This window comes from Perognathus longimembris, chromosome 21, assembly GCF_023159225.1.
Source record: "Perognathus longimembris pacificus isolate PPM17 chromosome 21, ASM2315922v1, whole genome shotgun sequence".
NCBI lineage: Eukaryota > Metazoa > Chordata > Mammalia > Rodentia > Heteromyidae > Perognathus > Perognathus longimembris.
In genome coordinates, this window is record NC_063181.1 from 33,339,122 (window position 1) to 33,363,888 (window position 24,767).

The 24,767-nt window shown below is 48.3% G+C and overlaps 1 protein-coding gene across 8 annotated transcripts in view; it reads left to right on the forward strand.

Annotated features, from left to right (window-relative positions):
- Positions 1-24,767, forward strand: part of Fgfr1 (fibroblast growth factor receptor 1) — a 55,452-nt gene that overhangs the window by 26,763 nt on the left and 3,922 nt on the right. For 2 of the 8 annotated variants that reach the window (XM_048330952.1, XM_048330949.1), the window contains exons 3-11: positions 13,920-14,186; positions 15,501-15,590; positions 15,834-16,006; positions 17,712-17,835; positions 18,785-18,975; positions 20,908-21,052; positions 23,081-23,283; positions 23,992-24,137; positions 24,358-24,479. In XM_048330952.1, the coding sequence (XP_048186909.1) occupies positions 13,920-14,186; positions 15,501-15,590; positions 15,834-16,006; positions 17,712-17,835; positions 18,785-18,975; positions 20,908-21,052; positions 23,081-23,283; positions 23,992-24,137; positions 24,358-24,479 (1,461 nt within the window). The remainder of the gene's footprint in view (positions 1-13,919; positions 14,187-15,500; positions 15,591-15,833; positions 16,007-17,711; positions 17,836-18,784; positions 18,976-20,907; positions 21,053-23,080; positions 23,284-23,991; positions 24,138-24,357; positions 24,480-24,767) is intronic. The other 6 variants (XM_048330953.1, XM_048330950.1, XM_048330951.1 and 3 more) reach the window with 6 other exon arrangements.

Here is a 24,767-nt window from a genome sequence, read left to right on the forward strand (position 1 = left end):
AGAGTACATTTTTTTGAGGTATATATTTGCATTGCCTTGCATTGATAGTCTCTGCAGAGAGATGTATTCCTGGAAACTTCTCTTAGTGATTTTGTTCTCCATGTTGAAGTTATTTTTTTTAAAGTCTATCACGAACCTGTTGTAAGTCTATTCAGTTAGTCTCTGCTTGTCACCCGGTTCCAAAGGCACAACCTTGCCCAGAAGCACCTGAGTTTTCACTGCTGGTCTAAGACCTGTATTTTCTCTCCTGAATTTGGTCTGCTCTGTGAAAGACCCCCGAGCAATGGGTTGTCTTTCTGTCTGAGGAGACCCCCAGAGATCAACGAGACACACGAGGGATGCAACAGCAAGAGGTTTATTGAGGGTTGCGGGTACCCGGGCGTCCAAGTCCTCTCAGGGAGGTGGCGCGCCGGAGCTCGATGTCTAGGGGTTTTTATGGGGGGGTTGCGGAAGCAGGCTTACAGAAGCTAACGGCATAGTTACAGGGATTGGGCAGTCCAAATAAGGCTAGGAACAGGATTGCATGATTCTGATTGGTCCACGTTGGTGAGCCTAGGGACTTTCCGTTTTCTACTTGTTTTTGCAACCCTTGGTTCTCGGAATTTTTTTGAAATTGTTTGTCTAAGCGCAATCTTGAAACCGCCTAGTTTCGATTCCTGGAACTGGCTAGTTTTATTGACTTAAGTTCCCGGAACCCTGGCCAGGTGATGGCTCACGCTACCCTGTCCTTTATTTGGTTCTGGCTTCATTGACTTTTGTCAATTTGGAATTTGGGTAGGGGTCTTTCATTTCCCCCCTTTTTCTATGGACTGAATAAAATCTTTTATTCCTCTTCTTGTTGTCTTAGTTGATGGTATTGTTGAGTGAGGACCAAGGCGTGGGTGATAGACGTTCTATCTTTTATGAATTGTACAAGCCTGTTAAGGATGCAAGGGCCAAAAAGCAATATAAGCAAAATAATCATAAGAGGTCCCATTAGGGTAGAAAGCAGGGTAGTGAGCCAAGGTGACTTATTGAACCATCCTTCAAACCAACCTTGACCGGATTCAAAGAGTTGCTGCCTCTGCTTTAGTCTTTCTCTAAGTTTTGCCATACTATCTCTCACTAATCCTGTGTGGTCTGCGTAAAAACAGCACTCTTCTTTAAGGGCCGCACACAAGCCTCCCTCCTTTAGGAACAGTATATCTAAACCTCTCCGATTTTGCAACACCACCTCAGACAGGGATGTCAAGGATTTTTCCAGGGCGCTTACAGATTCTTCTAGGGCCTTGATATCAGTGTTCATAGCTTCCTGTAGTTGTTTGAACTGAATAGTGGCTGTTAGGGCTGTTGTTCCCGTGCCTATCCCTGCCGCTATTCCTCCTACCGTGAGTCCTCCTAACAAAATCGCCATGGTAATGGATACCGGTTCCCTCTTTGTCCTAACTTGTCCTTCAAAATGGTTGTAAAGATATTCTGGAGTGTGATACGTAACCCGTGGCCAAAGTTCAATTAAAATACAAAAATCCTTAGTTAGGTTGAGGGTTTTGATGGATAGGCAGGAGGTTAGCCCAGTACTGCAGGCCCAGTAGGTTCCATTAGGAGGCACCAGGTAGCCATTCGTGGATCTTAGGGAGGTGGTACGGCCACAGAGGTTAGAATAAGGCGGCGGAACTTCCCCAACACAGTGTCCAGTTCCACTTATTTCTGCCATGGTAAGTTTATGCCGGGGGGTGCTACTGCACTGTGGTGGAGGTGAAGTTTGGTTGCTGAAATTGCCAAGCACTGCTACTCCCTCATAGTAAGGGGGTTGAGATTTTAAACAAAGCCAACATTCTTGGGTTAAATTGGGGTTGCTAGTATTTAGTAAGGAGAAAACACCTCCTACCAGGGACACCACTCAGTCAGTTGTCTCAAGAGAGGATATAGGAGTTTCGGCCCCACGAGCTAGGGCCTTTGCAGGAGTGCTATTAAAGGCATAAGTACTTACGGAAGGAGGTGGGGGGCGAACAGCAGGGACCTGCAAAACATGGTTCGGGCCTAAGGAGGCAGTATGCACATTTTGTATCTTGAGACGAATTTGAAAAATTACCCCGGGATCATAGCCTGAGATGTATAGCCTTAATCCCCATGTTCTACCCTGAGGCCATCCCACAAATTTCTGCCCTTTTTCTGTAAAAGTTATCTTGAGGGGTAATGACAGGCCAGGTATGAATAGGTTTTTCTTTGTTAGGCAATCTGTAGTTGGTTTCCCTTCCTGTTTTTGGAACCCCCTCTGGACCATTATAAGGTCTGTTGATGAGGACCTTAACCAATAGGCACTCCCCGTGGTCTCACAGCCCCAAGCTGCGCAATAAAAATCTCCTGGGCCCCCACACCGACTGGCATGGAGCCTCTCTCTTCCGTCTCGGGGGCACACGTAGAAGTCATTGTGAGCCCATCTACATCTGGCATAGGGAGTGCGACATCCTGAGGCGTCAATTATTCCAGGATGTTCGGTTCGGTTTAGGTCTTTTAGTTCTACATTACCAACTCCCCATGCGGGGTCGGCTCCAGCTGCAAGCTGACAGAAGTCAGGTTTTAATTCTGGCCACCAGGTAAAGGGGGCGTGCTGTTGGGAAGTTTCCCAGACCACCTCCGCGTTCTGTGATAGGACCTGCCAAGTTAGTAGTTTGACCTGATGAGGAGAACAGTAGAAAGGTACGAGCCGACATAGGAAAAAAACAAAAAGTATTACAAGTTTCGAGAGAGTCTTATCTTGAGTGGGTTTTGAGTGCGCTGGACTCGCCATTCCTGGGTTGTTTCTTCAGCAGGAGCAGGTTTGGCGTGAGACGCGTGAATCCAAGTTGCTATGCCGTCTACCTTTAAGGCGGTTGGAGTGGTCAAGAGCACAGTGTAGGGGCCTTTCCAGCGGGGTTCCAAGTTTTTAGTCTGATGTCGCCGGACCCACACAGAGTCTCCGATCTGGAACTGATGCGGCACCACAGGTCTATCCAGCTGTTCCTTGTAGGCGGCAGCGAGCGGCTTCCAGACCTCTTCCTGGACGGTCTGTAAGGCCTGCAAGTGGGCTTGAAGATTTTGACTGTTAGCGAAAGTGGAGATATCAGAATTATAAAAACTAACAGAGGGGGGGGGTGCCCCGTAGAGAATCTCAAAGGGGGTAAGTCCGTGGGGCCCAGGAGTATTTCGAGCCCGGTAAAGGGCAAGAGGGAGTAGGAGTACCCAGTCCTTTGAGCCAGCTGCGAGCGTTAATTTAGTTAGAGTCTCCTTAATAGTTCTATTCATTCTCTCTACCTGCCCTGAACTCTGGGGTCTATACGAACAATGCAATTTCCAATTAATCCCCAGTAACATGGCCACCTGCTGGCTTACCTGGGAGACGAAGGCTGGCCCATTGTCAGACCCCAAAAATTTAGGCATGCCATATCTGGGAAAGATTTCTTCCAGTAGTTTCTTGGTGACAACTTTGGCAGTTTCCTGCTTTGTGGGGAAGGCTTCCACCCAGCCAGAAAAAGTATCGACGAATACCAGCAGATACTGGTATCCGTAAAGCCCAGGCTTGATTTCAGTGAAGTCAATTTCCCAATGGACTCCAGGGCGATGTACTCCCTTCGCATGTCCTTTGCTTTCGGCTACATACAAATCGAAGGGCTTAGTCAAGTCTGGGAGTCCTAGGGCTGGAGCTGTTAGGAGAGCCTTTTTGATGTTTTGGAAAGCCTTCCGTTGTTCTTCTCCCCAGGCAAACATCGTACCTTGTTTGGTGAGTGGGTACAGGGGACTGGCCATTTCGGCAAAGCCTGGTATCCACAGTCTGCAGAACCCGGCCGTTCCCAAAAATTCCCTTAGCTGTCGGGGGTTCTGGGGCTCGGGTATTTTCATGACTGTCTCCTTTCTTGCGTCCGTCAGCCACCTTTCTCCCTTTTTAATTAGGTAGCCCAGGTAAGTCACCTGTTGTTGGCAGATTTGGGCCTTTTTAGCGGAGGCCCGATACCCCAGGGTCCCGAGGGTATGTAGCAAGTCTCTGGTTCCTTCCCTACATTCTTGTTTGGATGTCGCGGCCAGCAACAGATCATCGACATACTGGAGCAGCATCAAGGCTGGATGTTGGACCCGAAAATCTGCCAGGTCTCGATGTAAGGCCTCATCAAATAGGGTAGGGCTATTCTTGAACCCCTGGGGGAGTCTAGTCCAGGTCAATTGCCCTGAGATTCCCAATTCAGGGTCTCTCCACTCGAAAGCAAAAATAGGCTGGCTGTCTGGATGGAGCCTTAAGCAAAAGAAGGCATCCTTCAAGTCCAAAACTGTATACCAACAATAGGCTGGTGACAGTCCGCTTAACAAATTGTATGGGTTGGGCACTGTGGGATGTATATCTTCCACCCGCTTGTTAACTTCTCGTAAGTCCTGGACTGGTCTATAGTCTCCTGTCCCCGCCTTTTTGACGGGGAGTAGGGGGGTGTTCCATGGGGACTGGCAAGGTTTTAAGATCCCCTGATCCAGGAGCCTTTTTATGTGAGGCTTAATTCCTGTCCTTGCTTCTTGCGACATTGGGTACTGTTTAATTGAGACAGGTGTGGTATTGGCTTTTAAAGCTATAACCAGTGGAGCCTGTCGTCTGGCCAATCCCATGCCTCCTGTTTCTGCCCATGCTTGAGGAAAATTATTTATCCATTCTGGGTTAAGGGGGAATTCCTTACTTTTGTTATTTTCATATAGTCTGTATTCTTCTTCCAGACCCAGAGTTAACACATGTAAAGGTTGATTTTTGGGGCCGGCTACACGTACCCCAGATTCCTCAAAATGAATTTGGGCTTTTAATTTTTGGAGCAAATCTCTCCCCAACAGGGGGTATGGACAGTCAGGAACATGAAGAAAAGAATGAGTCACCTTACCGGTAGCCAAGTGGACTTTTTGATCAGTAGTCCATCGATATCGCCGTCCTCCGGTGGCTCCCTGGACCCATGCCGACTTGTCACTGAGAGGTCCTGGGTTATGGTTCAGGACGGAATGTTGGGCTCCTGTATCTACTAGGAAGGTGACCGGCTGCCCCCCTACGTCTAGAGTTATCCTGGGTTCAGGGGGGGGCTCCTGACCCCGACCTCCCTAATCGTCCAGGGTCAAGAGAGATGTTTTGGGTCGAGGCCGGGACCCCCGGGGGTTCTTTGGGCAGTCCCTTGCCCAGTGCCCTCTTTCTTTGCAATAAGCACATTGGTCTTTTTCCACTCGGGGCCCTCTTCGCTCTCCCTCCTGTCTATCCTGTCTTTGTCCTGTCACTAAGGTGGCCATGAGTCTACTAAACTCTTTACTCTTCTTTCGATCACGTTCCTCTGCCTCTCTCTTTAGCCTTTCATCTCTTTCCTCCCTTGTCTCCCTCTTATTGAATATCTTCTCTGCCTCCTTAAGTAAATCCTGTAGGGAACTTTCCCTTAAGTTCTCCAACCTTTCCAGTTTCTTTCTAATGTCCGGGGCAGATTGCCAAATGAAGGACATAGAAACGTTAGTTGCCTGTCCTGGGTCTTCAGGATCATAGGGAGTGTATATCCGATAAGCCTCTTTTAGTCTCTCTAGGAAGGCAGAAGGAGTTTCCTCAGATCTCTGAATAACCTGTTTTACCTGAGCCAAATTCGTGGGGCGCCTAGCTGCCCCATGGAGACCCGCCATAAGCAGCTGGCGATAAAGGATTAGGTGGTTCCTACCTTCCACAGTGGTGAAATCCCAGTCTGGTCTCTCTAAGGGAAAAGCAGCATTAATTTCATTTGGCAGCTGTGTCGGCCGCCCATCTGCCCCGCGAACATTTTTCCGAGCTTCCAGGAGGACTCTCTGCCTCTCTTCAGTAGTCAAGAGAGCCTGCAACAGCTGTTGACAATCATCCCAGGTAGGCTGATGGGTAACAAGTATGGACTCAATCAAGGCAGTCAACATGGCGGGGTCTTTTGAGAAAGGAGGGTTATTGTTTTTCCAGTTATACAAATCTGAGGCTGAAAAAGGCCAATACTGAAGTTGTCCGGCAGCCCCCGTCCTTAAGGGAAAGGCCTGGGTAGTGGAGTCTGCAGGGGGTAAATTACCTTCCCTTCTTACCCTAGTTCTAGTGGCAATAGGGGAAGGATCTGGCCGCTGCACACCCTCCCCAGGGCCAGTCTCCGCAGGGTAGGGTGGGGGTTGAGGCAACCGGGAGTCATCAGTCAACAAATCGAGGAGGAGGTCGTCACCGGGGGGTAGAACCTTGGGGACATTGGCCTTAGGGTCCTTTAAGGTAGGAGGAGGTTCAGTAACGGCAGGGTAAAGGGAGGACTGGGAAGGGGGAGCGGAGGGTGTGAGAGGGTGTGATGGAGGGAACAAGACAAAGGGCTTGGCCCATGGCGGGGGTTCAGCAGTCAAAGCTTCCCAGGTAAGGATGTAGGGAACTTGGTCTGGATGCCCGTGCGGGCCGGGAACCATTATCTTTGCCTTGACCTGCAGTCTACCCCGAAAGTGGGCCATTCTGAGGAACAAAAAGTGACCCAAGGTCGCTTGTGGACCTCGACGGAGAGGTTGCTGGCGATCTTCCGGACCTCTGGCCAGTGCTGTAAAGTCAAACTTAAAGGAGTGGTAACAGATTGACCCATTATTTCAAAAACACAAAGTCCTAGGACAGACAAGACAAAAACTATGGAGACAAAACCGAAACAGATTTTCGCAGCGCGGCTTCGGCTGAAAACCGAAAGGGAAAGTTCAAATGGAGACTGCGTTCGTGAGAGTCCGGATCTCTCGTCTCCTTCACAAACCACGTAGCCCTCAGTCAGCGGGGCGGCCCCAAAGGGACTGACTCTTTTCCAAGCTACGGAGGACAAATGGGCCAGGGTGGCCTCCAAAGACCACTGGGACGTCTCCCAGGGTTGCGGTCGGGAGTACGAGTTCGTCAACTCCTCCACGGAGCCGCCCAATACAAATCTAGCTAGCTAACTAGTACAAGAACAAAGCAAACGCAAGCGCAAAACACCAAAAACAGAGACACAGACAAGTGCGATCGCTGGCCAGCTTACCTCCCGTCGGTGAGTCGGTGGTCCCTGGGTGGGGGTCTCCGATCCCGGACGAGCCCCCAGATGAAAGACCCCCGAGCAATGGGTTGTCTTTCTGTCTGAGGAGACCCCCAGAGATCAATGAGACACACGAGGGATGCAACAGCAAGAGGTTTATTGAGGGTTGCGGGTACCCGGGCGTCCAAGTCCTCTCAGGGAGGTGGCGATCCGGAGCTCGATGTCTAGGGGTTTTTATGGGGGGGTTGCGGAAGCAGGCTTACAGAAGCTAACGGCATAGTTACAGGGATTGGGCAGTCCAAATAAGGCTAGGAACAGGATTGCATGATTCTGATTGGTCCACGTTGGTGAGCCTAGGGACTTTCCGTTTTCTACTTGTTTTTGCAACCCTTGGTTCTCGGAATTTTTTTGAAATTGTTTGTCTAAGCGCAATCTTGAAACCGCCTAGTTTCGATTCCTGGAACTGGCTAGTTTTATTGACTTAAGTTCCCGGAACCCTGGCCAGGTGATGGCTCACGCTACCCTGTCCTTTATTTGGTTCTGGCTTCATTGACTTTTGTCAATTTGGAATTTGGGTAGGGGTCTTTCACTCTGACCACTGATCCTTTTTTTTTTTTTTTTTTAAGTTTTATAAGCCAAATACCTATGCCCAACTGCCTTTACTTAACTCTTATTTTCTATTTGTCTCATGTTGCAGTAGGAAATGCCTCATATATACCAAGGTGTTGTGTACATCTTGTCACCCTGGATAGGTGGGCCAAGGCACATCTTTGATGTCCTTGTTTAGTCCAGTTCTCCTTACACAGTGACCAGGGGGCCCACAGATAGACAATGAGAGCTGTCCTGAAGAGAGAGCTCTCTGTCCTCTATGTTTTCAGGATCTGGGGTCTCATCTAATAAAGATAACAGGTTCCATCCATTCCCTCACCTATTCAGTATCCATTGCTGGCAGGAACCTCAAGATCTGATCTCATGTCCCCAGGGCAATTGTGGGAGATTTCTAGCCTGTACTGACATAGCAAAAAGCTTGTTGGTTTGTTGGGAGTCCTGTGGTGACAGTACTTGGGAGGCAAATAGGGAAAGAAAGGAACGCAAGATTTTCATTAACAATAACCATGTTCTTGATTTTAAAGCACCATTGGAAAGTGCGTACACGCACTCCTCCTTTCGAGCTGCTTGCTTAAGGATTACTGGGAGTGTGGGTCTCTTTTTCTGACGTCCCCTTGGACATAGGGAAGAAAGAATTATGTGAGGCCTTTACCACAGCCCTGGAGCCTGCCTCAGGACTAGAGATCGCCTCGATCTCTAGCAGCTGAGTAAGAATCTTTTGTTTGTTTGTTTGCTGCTGCTGCTGCTTTTTCTTCCGCTCTCTCTCCCTCTCCCTCTACCCCCTTCCTCTCTCTTATTTTTATTTTATTTTTTGTTCTTTTGTTTAGGCTGGTCTCAAACTTGTACTGCCTCTTATCTCCTGAGTGCTGTGATTACAAACATACATTACCATACCCTTGTTGGCCTATTTTTTGGAAAGTTGTCTGAGGCTTTGGGAATGAGGTTAGAAGTCTGAGTCCTTTAAGAATTACACCCTGTCTCTGTCTTCCTCATTTTTGGTTTGTTTGTTTTGTTTTTGTTGCCAGTCCTGGGGCATGGACTCAAGGCCTGAGCTTCTTTTTGCTCAAGGATAGCACTCTATCTCTTGAGCCACAACGCCACTTCTGGCTTTTTTCTATATATGTGGTGCCGGGGAATCGAACCCAGGGCTTCATATATATGAGGCAAGCACTTTACCACTAGGCCATATTCCCAGCCCCTTCCTCATTTTTGGTAATGATGACTTCTGTTGACATTGAAGCACCATACACCATTTTTTCCACAATGCATTTTTAAGCCTGTGAATAAGTTTGTGAACATCATATTTGATTTTGTTAGGCTAGGTCACCATGGACTCCACATACCACATGGCTTCTAGCCCTCATCCCCACTTTATCTCTCAGGAAAGAAAGTGCATAAAACAAGAACTTGCCATAAAAGTTGGTTTGCCACTTTCCTTTAGCGTCTGCATTATTGAGATAGATAGTGATCTTTGTGCTTGATTCTAACCAAGCAGATTCTGCAAGTGTTGAAATGTTGATTTCAAATGGCCAGGCAATAAAGTGGTTTTCCTTTCTTCATCTTTCATGACTAGCTCCATAAAAAAGTGTCAGCTAGCTCGTCTCTGCCTGACACCTACAACATAGATAGCCCCACCTCATTAGTCTTGACTGAGAAAAGCCAGCTCAGAGGAACTGGAGAGGGATGACAAGCCTCTCTCTTCTCTGAAAAGGACACACGTGTGAGGCTCTGGGAAAACCTGAAGCGACTGGGGACAGGGGTCTTCACAGGCATGGGCTTCTAGTTAGAAATGCCATCCACCACTAGCCAGCCACGTTACATAGGACAGGTTCAGGACCAGGGCAGTGATGCAGAGGGCAAGGCTCAATGAGCAAGCAAGTAGTTGGTTATCTGCAGATGTTATGACATCTCAAAAAATAAAATAAAATTGTGCTATCCCTGCTTTATAAATGGAGAACCTGACATATCCCTAGCAAGGAGAAAGCCACTAATATTCCTAAGCCCTAGGCTGACTTTTGGTGCACTTGCAAGATGATAAAGTTCACCCCAAGATTTATTGAGGGTTGTTTTTTTTTTTATGTTTCTGCCATTGTTGGGTTAGAAAATTATAGTAAGCAATTTCATTCTGGGTTGCTTGCTGGTTCTTAGAAGCAACAAGATAAGACATGGATACTTTCAACAGTTAAGAAGTAATACTTAGGGCTGGGGATCTGGCTTAGTGGTAGAGTGCTTGCCTTGCATGTATGAAGCCCTGGGGTTGATTCCTCAGTATCACATACACGGAAATGGCTCTGTGTCTCAAGTGGTAGAGCAGTAGCCTTGAGCTAGTGCTCAGGGACAGTGCCTAGGCTCTGACTTCAAGCCCCACAGCTGACAAAAAAAAAAAAAAAAAAAAAAGGAAAGAAGTAATACTAATGGCTCAAGCCTGTAATCCTAGGTCCTCGTGAGGCTGAGATCTGAGGACCATAGTTCAAAGCCAACCCAAGCAGGAAAGTCTGTGAGACTCTTATCTCCAGTTAACCCCCAGAAAACCAGAAGTAGAGCTGTGGCTCAAAGTAGTGGAGAGGTAGCTATGTGCAGCAAAGCTCAGGGTCAGTGCCCAGGCCCTGAGTTCAAACACCACCAATGGACAGACACAGAAATAACGCTCCCAAATATCCAATAACTGTAATTGGAATATGGTATATCCACACAATGGAATATTACTGGGCCACTAAGAGGGATGAAGTACTGAGACATGTTACAACATGGAAGAAACTCGGCCACATGACACAAAGTGAAAAAATTCAGTCACAAAAGATGATGCATAATTCTTTTCCATCAGAAGCAAATATATGGAATGGGAAAATCTATAAAGCCAGGAAGCCAATCAGTTTCGTGGGAGAGGGGACACCTTTTGGTAGGAAGTTTTCTTTTAGTAGTGGAAAAACATTGTACAATTGGGTTCATTTTATGACAGAATATGTAGCTAGCTTTCCACATCTGTAGGGTCTTTATTTTCAGACTTAATCAACTGTAGATGGGAAAGTGTGTCTGTACTGAATATGTATATAATTTTTTCATTATTTCTAGACATTATAGTATAACAACTATTTATATAGCACTTTGTTTTAGGTTTGTAAGTCATCAATTATCTAGAGTTATCTTAAAGCGTCTGACAGGAGGATGTCTAAAAGTTATATAAAAATGCAGTATACACTTTCGTATAAGGGATTTGGGGATGTTGGGAGTAGGGGTGTACTAGAACCAGTTCCCATATATACCAAGGGACAAACAATACTAAAAGAATTTAATTGTATACCTTGAATTCTTTTTTAAAAAGAAAGAAAGAAAGAAAGAAAAATACTGTATGAAACTGAATAAGAATGTGATTCCAACAGTAACTGTTGTGCAGAAAACTAGATGTACTAGGGTAGACTGAAGCCTGCCTGAATGTTTTCTGTGGTGGCCTTTGAGTAGTCTGAGGCAGGAGGGTACAGGATTGGTGCTGACAGTTGTCAGTAGAAGTCAGATTTATGTGTAGGGAGGATTCATTTAGCCAGGGCAAAGAACAGCCCGATCAGAAGTATTAAATGGCAGATAGGAAGATATTGCCAGGCTCCTTAAAGGCCAAGTAGAGTTGTAGGTCTTACCCTTTCCATGGTATAGGAGCTTGATCAGGAGAACAACACATCAGCACACACCAGGGTGTCAGAGATTCACAGCTAGTCCAGGCTCTCAGCACAGAGAGGCCATGTAGGATGAGGTTATCCCAAGATGGTACTGGGACAGGGAGAAGATGAAGCAATCTAGAGAGAGTTGGAAGCGAACCAAGATCACAATGGTTGCATCAGGAGAAAAGAGAGCTGATTTGTGAGGCTTTTTATAGATCATGTAGAAGAATTTTCTTTGCACATTCTGGTTGAGATTGACTGGAAATTATGAATCGAAGCAAAAATCTCCTGGAATGGGTTTTAGCTAGACCAAATTTTTGGGCTCCTTTCTCTTAGAGGCAAATGCCCTCTGTTCCTACTGTGTTATTGTAGTTGGGAGCAAATTTTCATCTCCAGAACGTGTGGAAATCAGCCATGTGATGCCAGAGCCTAAGAATGTAGTTCACTGTTGACTGAAGGCTGGTGTTGATCATGAGCTGTAAAATGTTTAATCAGTGAGGTCACTTGAGGGAATGAGATTTGATCAATAGGAGTGTCTGCTGTTTTCCTTAAGGGTCAGGTACAAACTCCTTTTCTCCTGCCTTCCTTTGGCAAAACCACAAACCATTAAAAATAGAAAGTGTAACTTTCCTGAAGGCCCACAAAAGCTTATTTTTAATCAACAGTGTGTTCTGCTCACCTTTGTGGCATTCCCTTTGACCGGACTCACAAAAATAAATGTGTGTTGGCATAATGATTTCGAATTCTTTTAAAGCAGCACTCACTCTGATGGCCCTGAAAATATGATAAACCATTGGTTGCAGAGACCAGGATGTGAGACCCCTTGCAGTTGCTGGCACCTTCCAAACGTAAAAGCAGACAGTCTGTTTATATCTCTCCTTCTCTCTCTTACTGGGCTTTGAGCTGAGGGTCTCAAGCTTACTAGGCAAGCTCTCAATCACTGAATGAACCTATATCCCTAGTCTTTCATATTGGCTCTTATATTTTTGCCTAAGGACAGCATTGGGCCATATTCCTCTCCTACCTGTGTCTCTGTAACTGGGATCACAAGTGTGGACCACTGCAGGCTGGCTAGATTTTTTAGGTTTGTTTTGTTTTGGTAAGTCAGAATCTCTGTGCTGGGGATATAAGCAACGTCTAGACTGCCTCAGCCTTCTTTCTGAAAGAGCCGTGACTTCAAGCACCCATTTTTCATTTGTAAGGTTTCTAGTAGAAACTTCAGAAAGAGTCGTATTTAAATGACAGGTGAGAGATAGGGACTTAACTCAATGATAGAGCAAGGCTCTAGGCTTGAGCCTCACCTCTGAAAAGTTGAGGGATGAGAAAGGGAAATCGGATAGGAAGAAAACAAGAGACTGCCTGTGTCATTTATTCAGCACCTATTTATTGAGAGCAGCTCTCTGGGTGCTTGAGTTAGGTATGGCACATCCCACTGTCTAACTAACCCAGACAAGGGGGTGAGAAGCCGCTTCTCAGATACAGCACCTGACAGGCAAAGGGCTGGGTGCCCTGAGGGGCATGGGACAGCTTTGTGTTAGAGCAAGGGTTGTGGGAAGAGTACACTGAGAGCAAGGCCCGTGACAAATTGCATTGAGCCTCCAATGATGAACTGGTGGGCCTCTCCAAGTCAGTAGAGACCTAAGTAAGATGGCAGGTATGAGAGGCAACCGGAGTGTTCTTTTAGTGAAAGAAGAGATGTGTTTGAACATTCTGAAGGGACATCGAAACTTTTACTTCCTGCTTGTGGGTGGAGAGTGAGCTGTTCTGCTGTGGTAGTTGGCTCTAAGATGTGTTGGGATCACCGCCCTTCTTGCCAGCGTGCACGATTTAGCTCACCCAGGAGAGGGACACTCCAGACACCCTGGCAGGACCAGTTTTGGGGCCAAGGTGATAGCACATTGTGGGGGGATGGGGTGGGCGTGGAGGGTAAGCCCAGCAGAAAGGGGCTTTGTGTGCAGCAGTTTCTGCTGCCAGAGCAAGTGTGGTACTGTGGCAGCTGCAGGCGTCCATTCCTAACACAGGCATGGGTGCCAAATCCTCCGGGCTGGCACCTGTTCGCCGGAGGCTCCCCTGAGCTGACCTCTCCTTAGGCTGTCCCTCTCACATGTGCATCTGGCTTGCTGAGTCATGTGAACACCCCAGAGCTGAGCCCTCCCCCCCACCCCCAGATGACTAAAGGCGCCTGTTCTCAGGTTGGGTGAGGACTCTTAGGCCTGTAAGGGGTGGAGTTTGTGCACTAGGGAAAAGAGCTGGGGCTAACCCAGCCAAAAGGAATGGGGTGTTTCTCTGGAAACTGGTTGTTCTGGGCAAAGAACTAAGCAGCATGTGGGGGGATGGCGGGGGTCTGGACACAAGAGAAGTCCTGGAAAGGGTCAGCTTTCCCACTGGGATGGAGGGAAGTGAAATGTGATCTGCTTAATGCTACTGCAGCTGCTTCCTAACTTTGCGGCTTTCTTCCTTTGACTTTTGGAGGAAGTGGGGTGGAGGAGAAGGGATGGGGTCCCAGGTAGCCAGCTGGCCTGTATTCTACCTCCCAGTTCCACAGCCTCGAGGTACTGAGGCGTGGGATGTGCAGCTTGCAGTGGCTAGCGTAACTCCCTTTGTCTCTCTCCTCCTCCTCTCCCCCCTTTGCCCTCTTCCTGGCCCCCATGGGTGGCTGCAGCTCAGCCTTGGGGAGCCCCTGAGGAAGTGGAGTCCCTCCTGGTCCACCCCGGTGACCTGCTGCAGCTCCGCTGTCGGCTGCGGGACGATGTGCAGAGCATCAACTGGCTGCGGGATGGGGTGCAGCTGGTGGAGAGCAACCGTACCCGCATCACAGGGGAGGAGGTGGAGGTGCGGGATTCTGTGCCCGCTGACTCTGGCCTCTACGCTTGTGTGACCAGCAGCCCCTCTGGCAGCGATACCACCTACTTCTCCGTCAATGTCTCAGGTTGGTAGCAACACCCTCTCGTGCCCACCCCTCTGGATTCTCTCCTCTGCCTCTCTCTGCTAGTCTTGGGGAAGTGAACCTCCTTCCCTTCCATGATCTACCCCCACTCTGCTTCGGACACCGCTGGCCACTAACACTGCTCCCTGCCCGCTGTGTGGCTTAGCTCTCAGGAGTGACTGGGTAGGACGGGCCCCATCCTAGAGATCTGGAACTTCAGAGTAATACCTCAGAGGTAATTGCTGATTCTTTTGGTGTGGTTAAGACCTTATGATTTCCCCACCCCCACCCCCACTCCCACCCCCCAGATCTCTGGATGCTGAGTGGGGCCCAGCCAATGTTCATCCTGTCATGTCCTTGCCATTGAATTTGGTGCTCTGATTTAGCAATTAGAACACCAGAGCACGTGGTGAAGTCTCCACTGTGGATGGGAAGGACTCAGGTGCATTGCCATGCCCACAAGCTATCTTGAAACATCTGATGGCTGGCTCCCAAAGCTGTTGGAGGGCAGCAAAGACACCCTGGAGCTCTGTGACTTGTGAATCTGCCTCTTTCTGGATGGGACTCCATCTCACAAAACTAGCATTCGAGGAAGTAGAGCAGAAATCTTTATTATACCTTTTGGTGTACCCAAGATGTGGACTTAGTCCCTCCTTCTAGGCATCCTTAGAACCAGCCCTGATGGAAGGATTGCCTTCTCCAGACCCCCACAATGCCTAGAATGATGGGGAAAAGCTCTTGTGTGTACCATCTTGCTGACCACTTGTACAGAGCTCATTCTTAGGCAGAGTATGTTCTGTTGGGGAACAGCATTAGCTGCTGTGAGCTCCCCATGTGTTCTGGTTAAGAAAGGCAACTCCCAGATCTTGGAAGACCCATGCAAAGAAGATCTCTACCTCACGGTACTTGACCCTTTGGAAATAGCATCTTGCCAGAGTGCCTATCGACTGCCCTGCCCTTGGGTTTTCTAGTGGTTAGTGTCCAGATAAGATTATATAGGTCCCCTGAATGCGGTCCCGAGACCCAGGCCCCTTAGGTGGTACTATGAGCTGAGAGGAAGCTTTGGGGTTCATGTCGGAATTAAGAGAAACAGTGGGTCCTGCTGGAGCTATCCAGTGTAAAGGCTTCTGAGAAGAGTTGGCAGTGCCCTGGGCTGGGGAAGAAAGAGAACAGACACTGGAACACGCAGTCCTGTTACTGTCCCATAGGAAAAGTAGGACTATGAGACCTTGTGGGTAAAGGTGGCTTTGTTCATCTCTGCCGCATTGGAAATGCACAGGTGTTTGGAGGAAGCTCAGTTCCCTCTTCTTCCCACAGATGCCCTCCCCTCCTCGGAGGATGACGACGACGATGATGACTCCTCCTCAGAGGAGAAAGAGACAGATAACACCAAACCAAACCGTATGCGTGAGACACAGTTTCCTACCTTACTACCTTTGGGGCCTGGAGTTTTGGGGTCTAAGCGGGAGGAGGCCTAGCTGAAGCAGAAGGGCATTCCCTCTGACTGCCCTAGTCAGTGCATTGGTCAGGCATTGGTCACGGGCCTGGAGCAGGTGGGAGGCACCAACAGCTCCTGCGTGACCCCTGCCCTGCTCATAAACTTGACCATTCCTCTACCCCATCTTACCTTTCTTGGCTTTCTGTGAACAGCTGTGGCTCCATACTGGACATCCCCAGAAAAGATGGAAAAGAAATTGCATGCAGTGCCAGCTGCCAAGACAGTGAAGTTCAAATGTCCTTCCAGTGGGACTCCGAACCCCACACTGCGTTGGCTGAAGAATGGCAAAGAGTTCAAACCTGACCACAGGATTGGAGGCTACAAGGTACATGTGTGTGTAGACACACATCTGTGTGTAAATGTATACATAAAAGTTAGGGCTAGAGGTATTTCTCAAGGGGTAGAGCACCTACCTACCGAGCACAAAGCCCCGATTTCAAACTCCAATGACACCAAAAATAAAATAAAATAAGAGGAAGATATTGAAATCGAAAGTCCTTATTCCTTTAATTGGGGGGAGGAGTTGTTGTTTGTTTTATTTTGTTTTGTTTTTTGTTTGGAGCTGGAGATTGAACTCAGGACATTGTTCATGCTAAAAAACACGTACATTGAGCTATGTTCCCAAGTTCCTGTAACTGTTTTAAATAATGCTTTCTAACTGTAATGGTAATGTGTTTTTAATTTTTTTCAAATGCAAAAAAGTAAAGTTTCCATCTTCTTTCTATATATGATTTTTACAGTTAATTATATTGTGTATGTAATTTCTTACCTTGTTATTTGCTAACATACTAATATTAGTCTTTGTTATGTCAAGCATGACTGAAAAATAGTTTCATGGCTACCTGATACATTATTTTTTAAACCCCATAATTTAACAAACTATTCTGCATTATTAGGTGTTTTTTACTAATTACATAATGTTGCAGTGAATGTTTTCATCAGCATTTTAAAATGTGCTTCTTAGAGCAGATTTGTGGAAATGAGATAACCAGGTCAAAGAGTATAAACATGTTAGTTTATACATATTGCCCAATTCCCTTCTCCTTTCCTCCCCATTCCCTCTCTTCTATTTCCTTCTGTGTTCCCTGTCCCCCCTTTTCCCTCTGTTTCCTCTCCTCTTCCCTTTGCTCTCACTCTCCAGTTCATTTTCTTTTTCTCTCATTTTTCTTCATGGTGCTAGGGATTGAGCCCAGAGCGCTGCCTGTGTCCTTGCACTGTCATTGAGCCATGTCCTCACATCCCAATTACTGATCATCTTCCCAGAATATGAGAATGACAAGTTCCCTAGATGTTTGCCAACAAATTTAGTGATCAAAGTATTTCATTGTTCCCTTGTATTTTATTTCATTGATTAATGTTAGAGGTTTCATGTGTTAGAATCCTTTCTTTCCTTTTTTGTAAATTGTCTGTTACTTCCTTTGTTGATGATTTGTAGGAAGAACATCTTGACCTTCTTCAAGTTTGGTCATCCTCTTAGAACTGTTTTTATATGTTGGCTCACCTAGCTACTCTTTTCTGATTATTCTTGTATGAGAAAAACAGAGACCTCAGGAAAAACAGGGAAAAGTTTTCTGCAAGTTCCTATGTTTCAGACAGGATGGAATGGCATTCCTGCCCATAAAGATTGCCAGTTGATCGAAAGGACAGTACAGGGGGAAGGGTGAAAACAAGTCTGACCAGAGATTCAGTTTGGCTGGTGGAGGGGAAAGGGTTTGGAAGGTGTCCAAGGCAGTCAGAGCTGGTAAACCATTCCAGTCATAGGCACAGAGATGGAAGGTTCCTTGTGAGTTTGGGAGAGTATACAGAAGGAACATTTGTCTAGAAATGGCCAGCTAGTTAGCAGGGTATGTTCTTCCTCAGGTATAAGTGAGCCAAGAGTGAGGGCCCTCTATACCTTGTGCTGGCCCATGCAAAAGCACAAGGCCATCTACTGCTGCCTCTGATTTATGGGGACCATGCCACAGGCTCCCAAGCTTCCTCCGGTCTCCTCCCAGATCCTCCATGTAGCCTATTCACGTGTATTTCCACAGGTCCGTTACGCCACATGGAGCATCATAATGGACTCAGTGGTGCCCTCCGATAAGGGCAACTATACCTGCATCGTGGAGAATGAGTATGGCAGCATAAACCACACGTACCAGCTGGATGTTGTGGGTAAGAAAGCCAAGGATGCAAGAGGATCTTAAGAGGAAACAGGGGACAGGCGAAAATTGAGTTTAATGAAGTTAGGATAGCATTGTGACATTGTACCTCCCCTTTTGAGCCTCACTTTTCTTATCCATATCACAGAGTAAAGAATGTCAAATAGGAATATGTCTCAAAAGTTTTATGTCACTGTGAAGCAGAAGGTACAGTCAATAGTCTTTCCTGAAAGATGGAGTTGGTACAGTGATGTTAATATAGTCTTAATAGCAGCTATTGCTTAATGAATGTGAGCAATAGCTTAGGCTCCGCCCCCCCACCCCCACCCCCACCCCCCACAGTTCAAGGAAACCAAGCGTCCTTAGGCAGACAGGATCACAGTAGCCATATACAAGAACACATACGCACACTGAAGCCCAGGGAGGTCCAGTGCCCTATGAATCAACAATTCAGGCATCACAAAAGACCCCAGAAAGAGCTGTTATTGCAGCCTGGTCTTTCTAGAGGATCTGAATCCATGCTTCAGAGATCACAAAGTATGGTACCTCATGGTCATAATCCTGCCTTGGCTTTGATGTAATCTGAGGAGGAGATTGTGGTCCTAGAAGCCTTGGGGTAAGGTCTGAGATTCTGGTTTTTGTCAAGCTCTCAGGTGATAATTGAGTCTGTACTCCTGGGCCAAACTTGGTACAGCAGTAGTCTTAAAAGACTAATTTCAGCTGAGAAGCAGGTTGGAGACTTACTAAAAAAAGAGACTTTACTATGCCTATAAATGCAGATTGCCCTGGGGAAGAGGTTCCTGATGGCTTGGGAGCTGGAAGAGGTGTTCCTCGGGATCAAGGGGTCAAGAACTGGGAAGGACACTGCCACTGGCAAAGCTGAGGGAACATGGATGACGCCCACTGTGGCCCTCCTAGCTGCGGCAGGGTCTGATGAGCTCGTCCTCTCCCTTCTTCCTCAGAGCGGTCCCCTCACCGGCCCATCCTGCAAGCTGGGTTGCCTGCCAACAAGACAGTGGCCCTGGGCAGCAATGTGGAGTTCATGTGTAAAGTATACAGCGACCCACAGCCCCATATCCAGTGGCTAAAGCACATCGAGGTGAATGGGAGTAAGATTGGTCCGGACAACCTGCCTTATGTCCAGATCTTGAAGGTAAATTTGGTCCCAGTTTTCATGGGCCAGTGTTCAGGAAGGGTGACCAGTGCCTCCTGTGGCTCAAGCTCCCCTTGTGCCCAGGATTAGAGCTCAGCCCGTGATCTTTAAGCATATGCTCTGTCCTAGTAGGGAATGTAACCACAGACTAGGAGGTGACTGGAAACTAAGGGCTGGAGAGTGGACAATGCTGGTGCTGATTTCTACAGAACATTGAGAGCATCTCTGCCTAGGGCTTTTGGGCCAGCTATTCAAGGCAGGCATTTGTACACCTGCTTGTTCCTTGCCCAAGATGAGAACCTTTCCAGTGGATATTTCTCAGTCTTGGCCTGCTTGCTTCCCATTAAGATCTCTTTGGCAAGCAGGATAAATGAATGATGAGGGCATCGCTTGAGTAGTTGGGAAAGCAAATGCCACATAAATTCTAAGCAGCATGAGGAGTAATGGCATTTTCTTCCTTTTTCCTCTCACTCCCAGACTGTCCTTGTCCCTGAATGCTCCATTAATCCAGGGAAGGTAATTGGCTAAGTCTCCAGTGCATCTTGCAACAGGAAGTAACCAGAAGCTGGGAAAGTGGTTGACCTCTTTATCCCAGAGTTAGGCCTCCCCTCCCCTGGCTTGGCTGTCCCGCAGATTTACTGGCAGTCCCTTCTTTATGCCACTGATGCTGACACTGCCTTGGAGGAAGGGGGCTGTATCTGGGCTTGTCCTGTGTCCACTCACAACCCTTACTCAGTCCTGGGGCGGCAGGGTTCAACACACACAGAACATTTGCTTTGGGTGGTTATTTCTTTCCTTCTCTTTTATTTTCTTCATTAAAAAAACAACAACAAACGATGAGTTTATTGAAATGTTTTAAAGCCAACTTGTTTTGTCCTTCTCAATGGGGAAGATGTAAGTCTCAAATGCCTCCCCTTCCTTGGCTTTCTGGGCCTGCCTGAAAGTTACCGGGAAGCACAGTGTGGCCACATCTCCGTATTTGCCCAACTGACTGGTGTGTCGTTGGTTTGTTCCAGCATTCGGGGATTAATAGCTCGGATGCGGAGGTGCTGACCCTGTTCAATGTGACAGAGGCCCAGAGCGGGGAGTATGTGTGTAAGGTTTCCAATTATATTGGTGAAGCTAACCAGTCTGCGTGGCTCACTGTCACCAGACCTGTGGCAAAAGGTAACGGGGAGATGGATGGATGGGAACTTGGTGTAGGCCCCACACTGCTGGGGCCGGTGGGGAAGCCAGCGCCGACTCTCCCTGTCATTCTCCTATGTTCCTAGTGCCCAGAGCCATGGAAAAATACCCGGCCTGGGAGGCTGGTTTGGTTTGGTACTGTGTTGGTGTCTACTGGCTCCCTCCATGCCTTATGTGTGTTCCTTGGCTGTGTGTATGCACGTTTGTGAACACGTGGAACCCAGGTTTCTCTGTTAGGAATGATACTTTAGACTGAAGTTTTGAATGGTAAGAGGCCAGGCAAACTGGCACCCTCCGCGCGCGCGCGCGTGTGTGCGTGCGTGCGTGCGTGTGTGTGTGTGTGTGTGTGTGTGTGTAAGAGGGAGAGAGGCTGCCCTACCTTCCCTCCTGTGTGAACCCTAACTCCACCCAAAACCAAACAGCCCCCCACCTGTCGGGCTGCATTTCTCCATGCTGCGCACTGCCCGCATGCTTGGCTGGGCCAGTGGCGGCCAGCGTCTGGTGAAGGGTCGTAACCAGCCGTCGTCATCTCGGCTCCGCGGAGCTCCTCCTGCAGGGTTTCACTCTTTTCCTCTAACAGGTTTCGCTGCCTGGTGGTTTTTGTTTGTTCCTTGTTGCAAAGGAGACGCTGGGGAGCATTTCTGCCTTTGGTTCCATGTCCCCTCCCCTCTCTCCCTTTGTTTCTCTGTGTCTCTTGGAGGTCTTATGTCTTGTGCTTGTCCATTTTGCTTCCATTGTCTCTTCTAGACGGCCGGAGTTAATACCACCGACAAAGAGATGGAGGTGCTTCACTTGCGAAATGTCTCCTTTGAGGACGCGGGGGAGTATACGTGCTTGGCGGGTAACTCTATCGGACTCTCCCATCACTCTGCATGGTTGACCGTGTTGGAAGGTATACACTGCACTTCTCTCCGCATCCTGCCTTCGCCATGGCACGGGGGACATGCATTGCAAGGCTCGGGGAGACAGAGAGCTGCGAGTGGCAGATAGAGAGGGCTGGCTCATGCTTGCCACATGCCCTTTTCTGCTCCTTTGAAGATTGCAGCCTTTCAGCTGTAACCCCAGATCTGACTCTCCCCTTAGCCAGTGCAATGCATGCACAGGGTCTGGGTTTTACCTGGCAGCTGGGCTCTTCTCCCGGGTAGGCTCCTTCCATCCTGGTCCAGTAGCTGGTCCAGAGTGTCTGAATTCCCTGATCCTTTTTGGCCAGTCCTAGGAGTGTCAGAAAGGGCCCTGCTCCTCATCTTTCTGAGTAAGTCACTTGGCCAAATGGGCTTGCTGCCTGCAGGAACCCACACTGACCTGCCCTCCCACCTGGAACTTGACTGCTTAGAGCAAGGTCTGTCTCAAGCAGCTGCAGCCCATTTGTCTTTGATTACAGCCACCTATTTCCCTGCCCCCTCCTCTTCCCCCCTACCAAGAAGGAAGGTTTGTGTATTGAGCCAGGAAGAAAGGAGCCTATGGCCTATGCCGGGTGGTGGCTGGTGACTGCAGGGCCAGTGTGGTGGTAGCTGCATCTCTGCGCGCCCTGCCAGCGGTCTGGGCTCTGCTGTCGTCCATGTCTTTCCCTTCTCTCCCTCTTTTCTCTTCCTTGCCCAGCAAGGTCTCATGCCCTGTTGGTGGCAGAGAAGCGTTCTGTTTTTATCATTGTCGTGTGTGTGTTCTGTCTGTGCTCCCAGTGAGTCTGTCTGCAGCCTTTCTCAGTTTGGGGAAAGGAAAAAAAACAGAACCCTTCTCGCCTTCATTGGCTCTCTCTTCTTGTTAAGCCTCAGGCTCATTCTGGGATCCGGCCTGCAGCCCCTGTGGGAGCGCTCCCCGGGCGTGGCCTTGCCGGTGCTGGCTGGTGTGTTCTTAGTGGGAAGACGGGAGAGGAAGGGCCGTCCGCGCACCGTGGGGCAGGGAGGGCCCGTGAAATCTGTGCCATGTGTCTCCTGTTGAAGGGAATGGTGGAACATGGCATCTGTGGGAGTAGATGTGAGTTCTCACGAGAGCTGAAAGAAAATCAAATAATGCCCTCAACTCTCCTTTCTCACAGTGAGCCCTAGAGACCTTGTCAGTAGAGTTCTTAAGGACTATAAAAAACAATAATGACCAAATGTCTGTTTTTTCATTCAGTAAAATATTTGGAAATTGAGTTTGCTAGGTGTAAATATTTACCTGTTTGACATGACAGAGATGTCACAGAGGTTTAGTCCAATAAAGGCTGCTTCCTATCCTCCATTTGCTTTCATTGTGAGTACCACTGTGGGCCAAGTGTTAATAGCACATAGAAATGAGCCCTGCCTTCCAGATCCCCCTGGCCTCTTTTTTTTTTTTTTTTTTTTTTTTTTTGCCAGTCCTGGGCCTTGGACTCAGGGCCTGAGCACTGTCCCTGGCTTCCTTTTGCTCAAGGCTAGCACTCTGCCACTTCTGGCACAGCACTACTTCTGGCCTTTTCTATATATGTGGTACTGGGGAATTGAACCCAGGGCTTCATGTATTCGAGGCAAGCACTCTTGCCACTAGGCCATATTCCCAGTCCCCCCTGGCCTCTTGGGATGAGCACTGAGAACCACTCACACATGGTATTGAAACTACAGACAAAGGCTCTGTGTCCATCAGAAGAATGACTCAGCTGCCCCTGCGGTCCACGGGACCTTTCTAGCCTGGCAGTCCAGGTGAGCAGGAAGCTCCAGAAGGAGCGAGCGTGGGATGTGTAGCAAGGTCATCCAGTTCAATCCTCCCAAGTTGCAAGGCAGTTTAAGGAAGCCGCAGAAGTTATTAGACATCGACCTGAATCTCAACCCTCCCTAGGACCTAGTTTGAGTTTCCCTCCCTAGAAATGCCCTTTGGACATTGGTGCTGGGGTTTTTTTTATGGAGAGGGCCCCTCCTGGACATGGTCCCTGGAGCCTGCTAATCCTCTGTTCACACTGACTCAGCCCTGGAAGAGAGGCCGGCCGTGATGACCTCACCCCTCTACCTGGAGATCATCATCTACTGCACGGGGGCCTTCCTCATCTCCTGCATGGTGGGCTCTGTCATCATCTACAAGATGAAGAGTGGCACCAAGAAGAGCGACTTCCACAGCCAGATGGCTGTGCACAAGCTGGCCAAGAGCATTCCTCTGCGCAGACAGGTAACAGAAAGTAGATGGGGGATTTGCACGCTCACTGACACCTCTCCCTGGGCCTTCGGCGCCCCCTTCAGAGTACTCACATGCTCCTTTCTCCACTGTCTCTAATGTATTTTGCTGTCTGGCTTCTAAGCCAGGCTCAGTGGCCTAAATTAGGGGCTCAAAGATGGCTCCATGCTGATCTAGCCCAGAAATCTCTACTCTCTGCATCCCAGTTTCCAGGAGAACGTTCCGTCAAGCCCTAGTGTGCAGTGGTACTGTACACTTGCACCATCCCTGAGATCAGTTATAGGTGCATTGGTGCAGTATAGAGAAGTGGACCCAAGTTAGTACCCAGAGTTCGTCCCCCTCGGGGAGGAAGTGTCCAGGAGGTTCTGGTGTATGAAAGAGGGGCAGCTCACTGTATTGGCACTGGAATGTGTGGCGTTAGGAGTCCATAATCGGTGGGGGGGGGGGGGTCTTCACAAAGGCCAATTAAGAAGAGAGTTGCTATTGCAGTAGTAAGCTGTAAAGCATCAAGCTGGAAGAGACATACTTGGTGTGCTCATTTGAAAGGTGAGTAAAAATGAAACCCAGAAGGCTAGTTGATGGTGGGAATTTATCAGCCCTAGAACTTGGGTCTTCTAATCTCATGTGATCTTCCTGCCACAGCGCTGGGGAATGGCCATCGCATACTCAGTCTTCTTGCTAGAAGGGTGACCCCACTTTTCCCTTTAGGTGTCGGCTGACTCCAGTGCATCCATGAACTCCGGGGTTCTTCTAGTTCGGCCCTCACGGCTCTCTTCCAGCGGGACTCCTATGCTAGCTGGAGTCTCAGAATATGAGCTTCCCGAAGACCCCCGTTGGGAGCTGCCCCGAGACAGGTACTGTTGTAACTCCCAACTTTCTGATGACACCTTCACTTATTCTAGTGGTACTTGTACATACCTATGTATCTAGGGGGTAGAGTACATGAGGTGCTTGTAGAAATATCCTGTCACTTCTAGTTTTTAGTTAGGTGAGACATGGTGAAGGGAGATGGGGTGCCCTGTAGAGATTGACCTTTCCCAGCCCCGGCTTTGACTGTTTTGTTTTCCTCAAAAGGTTGGTCTTAGGCAAGCCACTGGGAGAGGGCTGCTTTGGGCAGGTGGTGTTGGCAGAGGCCATCGGGCTAGACAAGGACAAACCCAACCGCGTGACCAAAGTAGCTGTGAAGATGTTGAAGTGTAAGTGACATTTGCACTCTTGTGAACTCACACTTTCTAAGCAAACTCTGGACCTCACTCAGCCAATGGACGACAACCTTCTCTGATTCTTCCCTTGCTCATAGCTGCTATTCCGCCTGTTGGAGTTACTTACGAATGGAGAGTGCTTTGTGCACTTCACAATTACTGTAATACCACCTTGTTCCTTAGCATCCACCTGGGCCTAATTTATGTACTCTTTCAGGATCCCACGTCCAGCTGAATTTTCTCCCTGGTCACATAGCTCATTACCACGTTACAGCGGTAGCT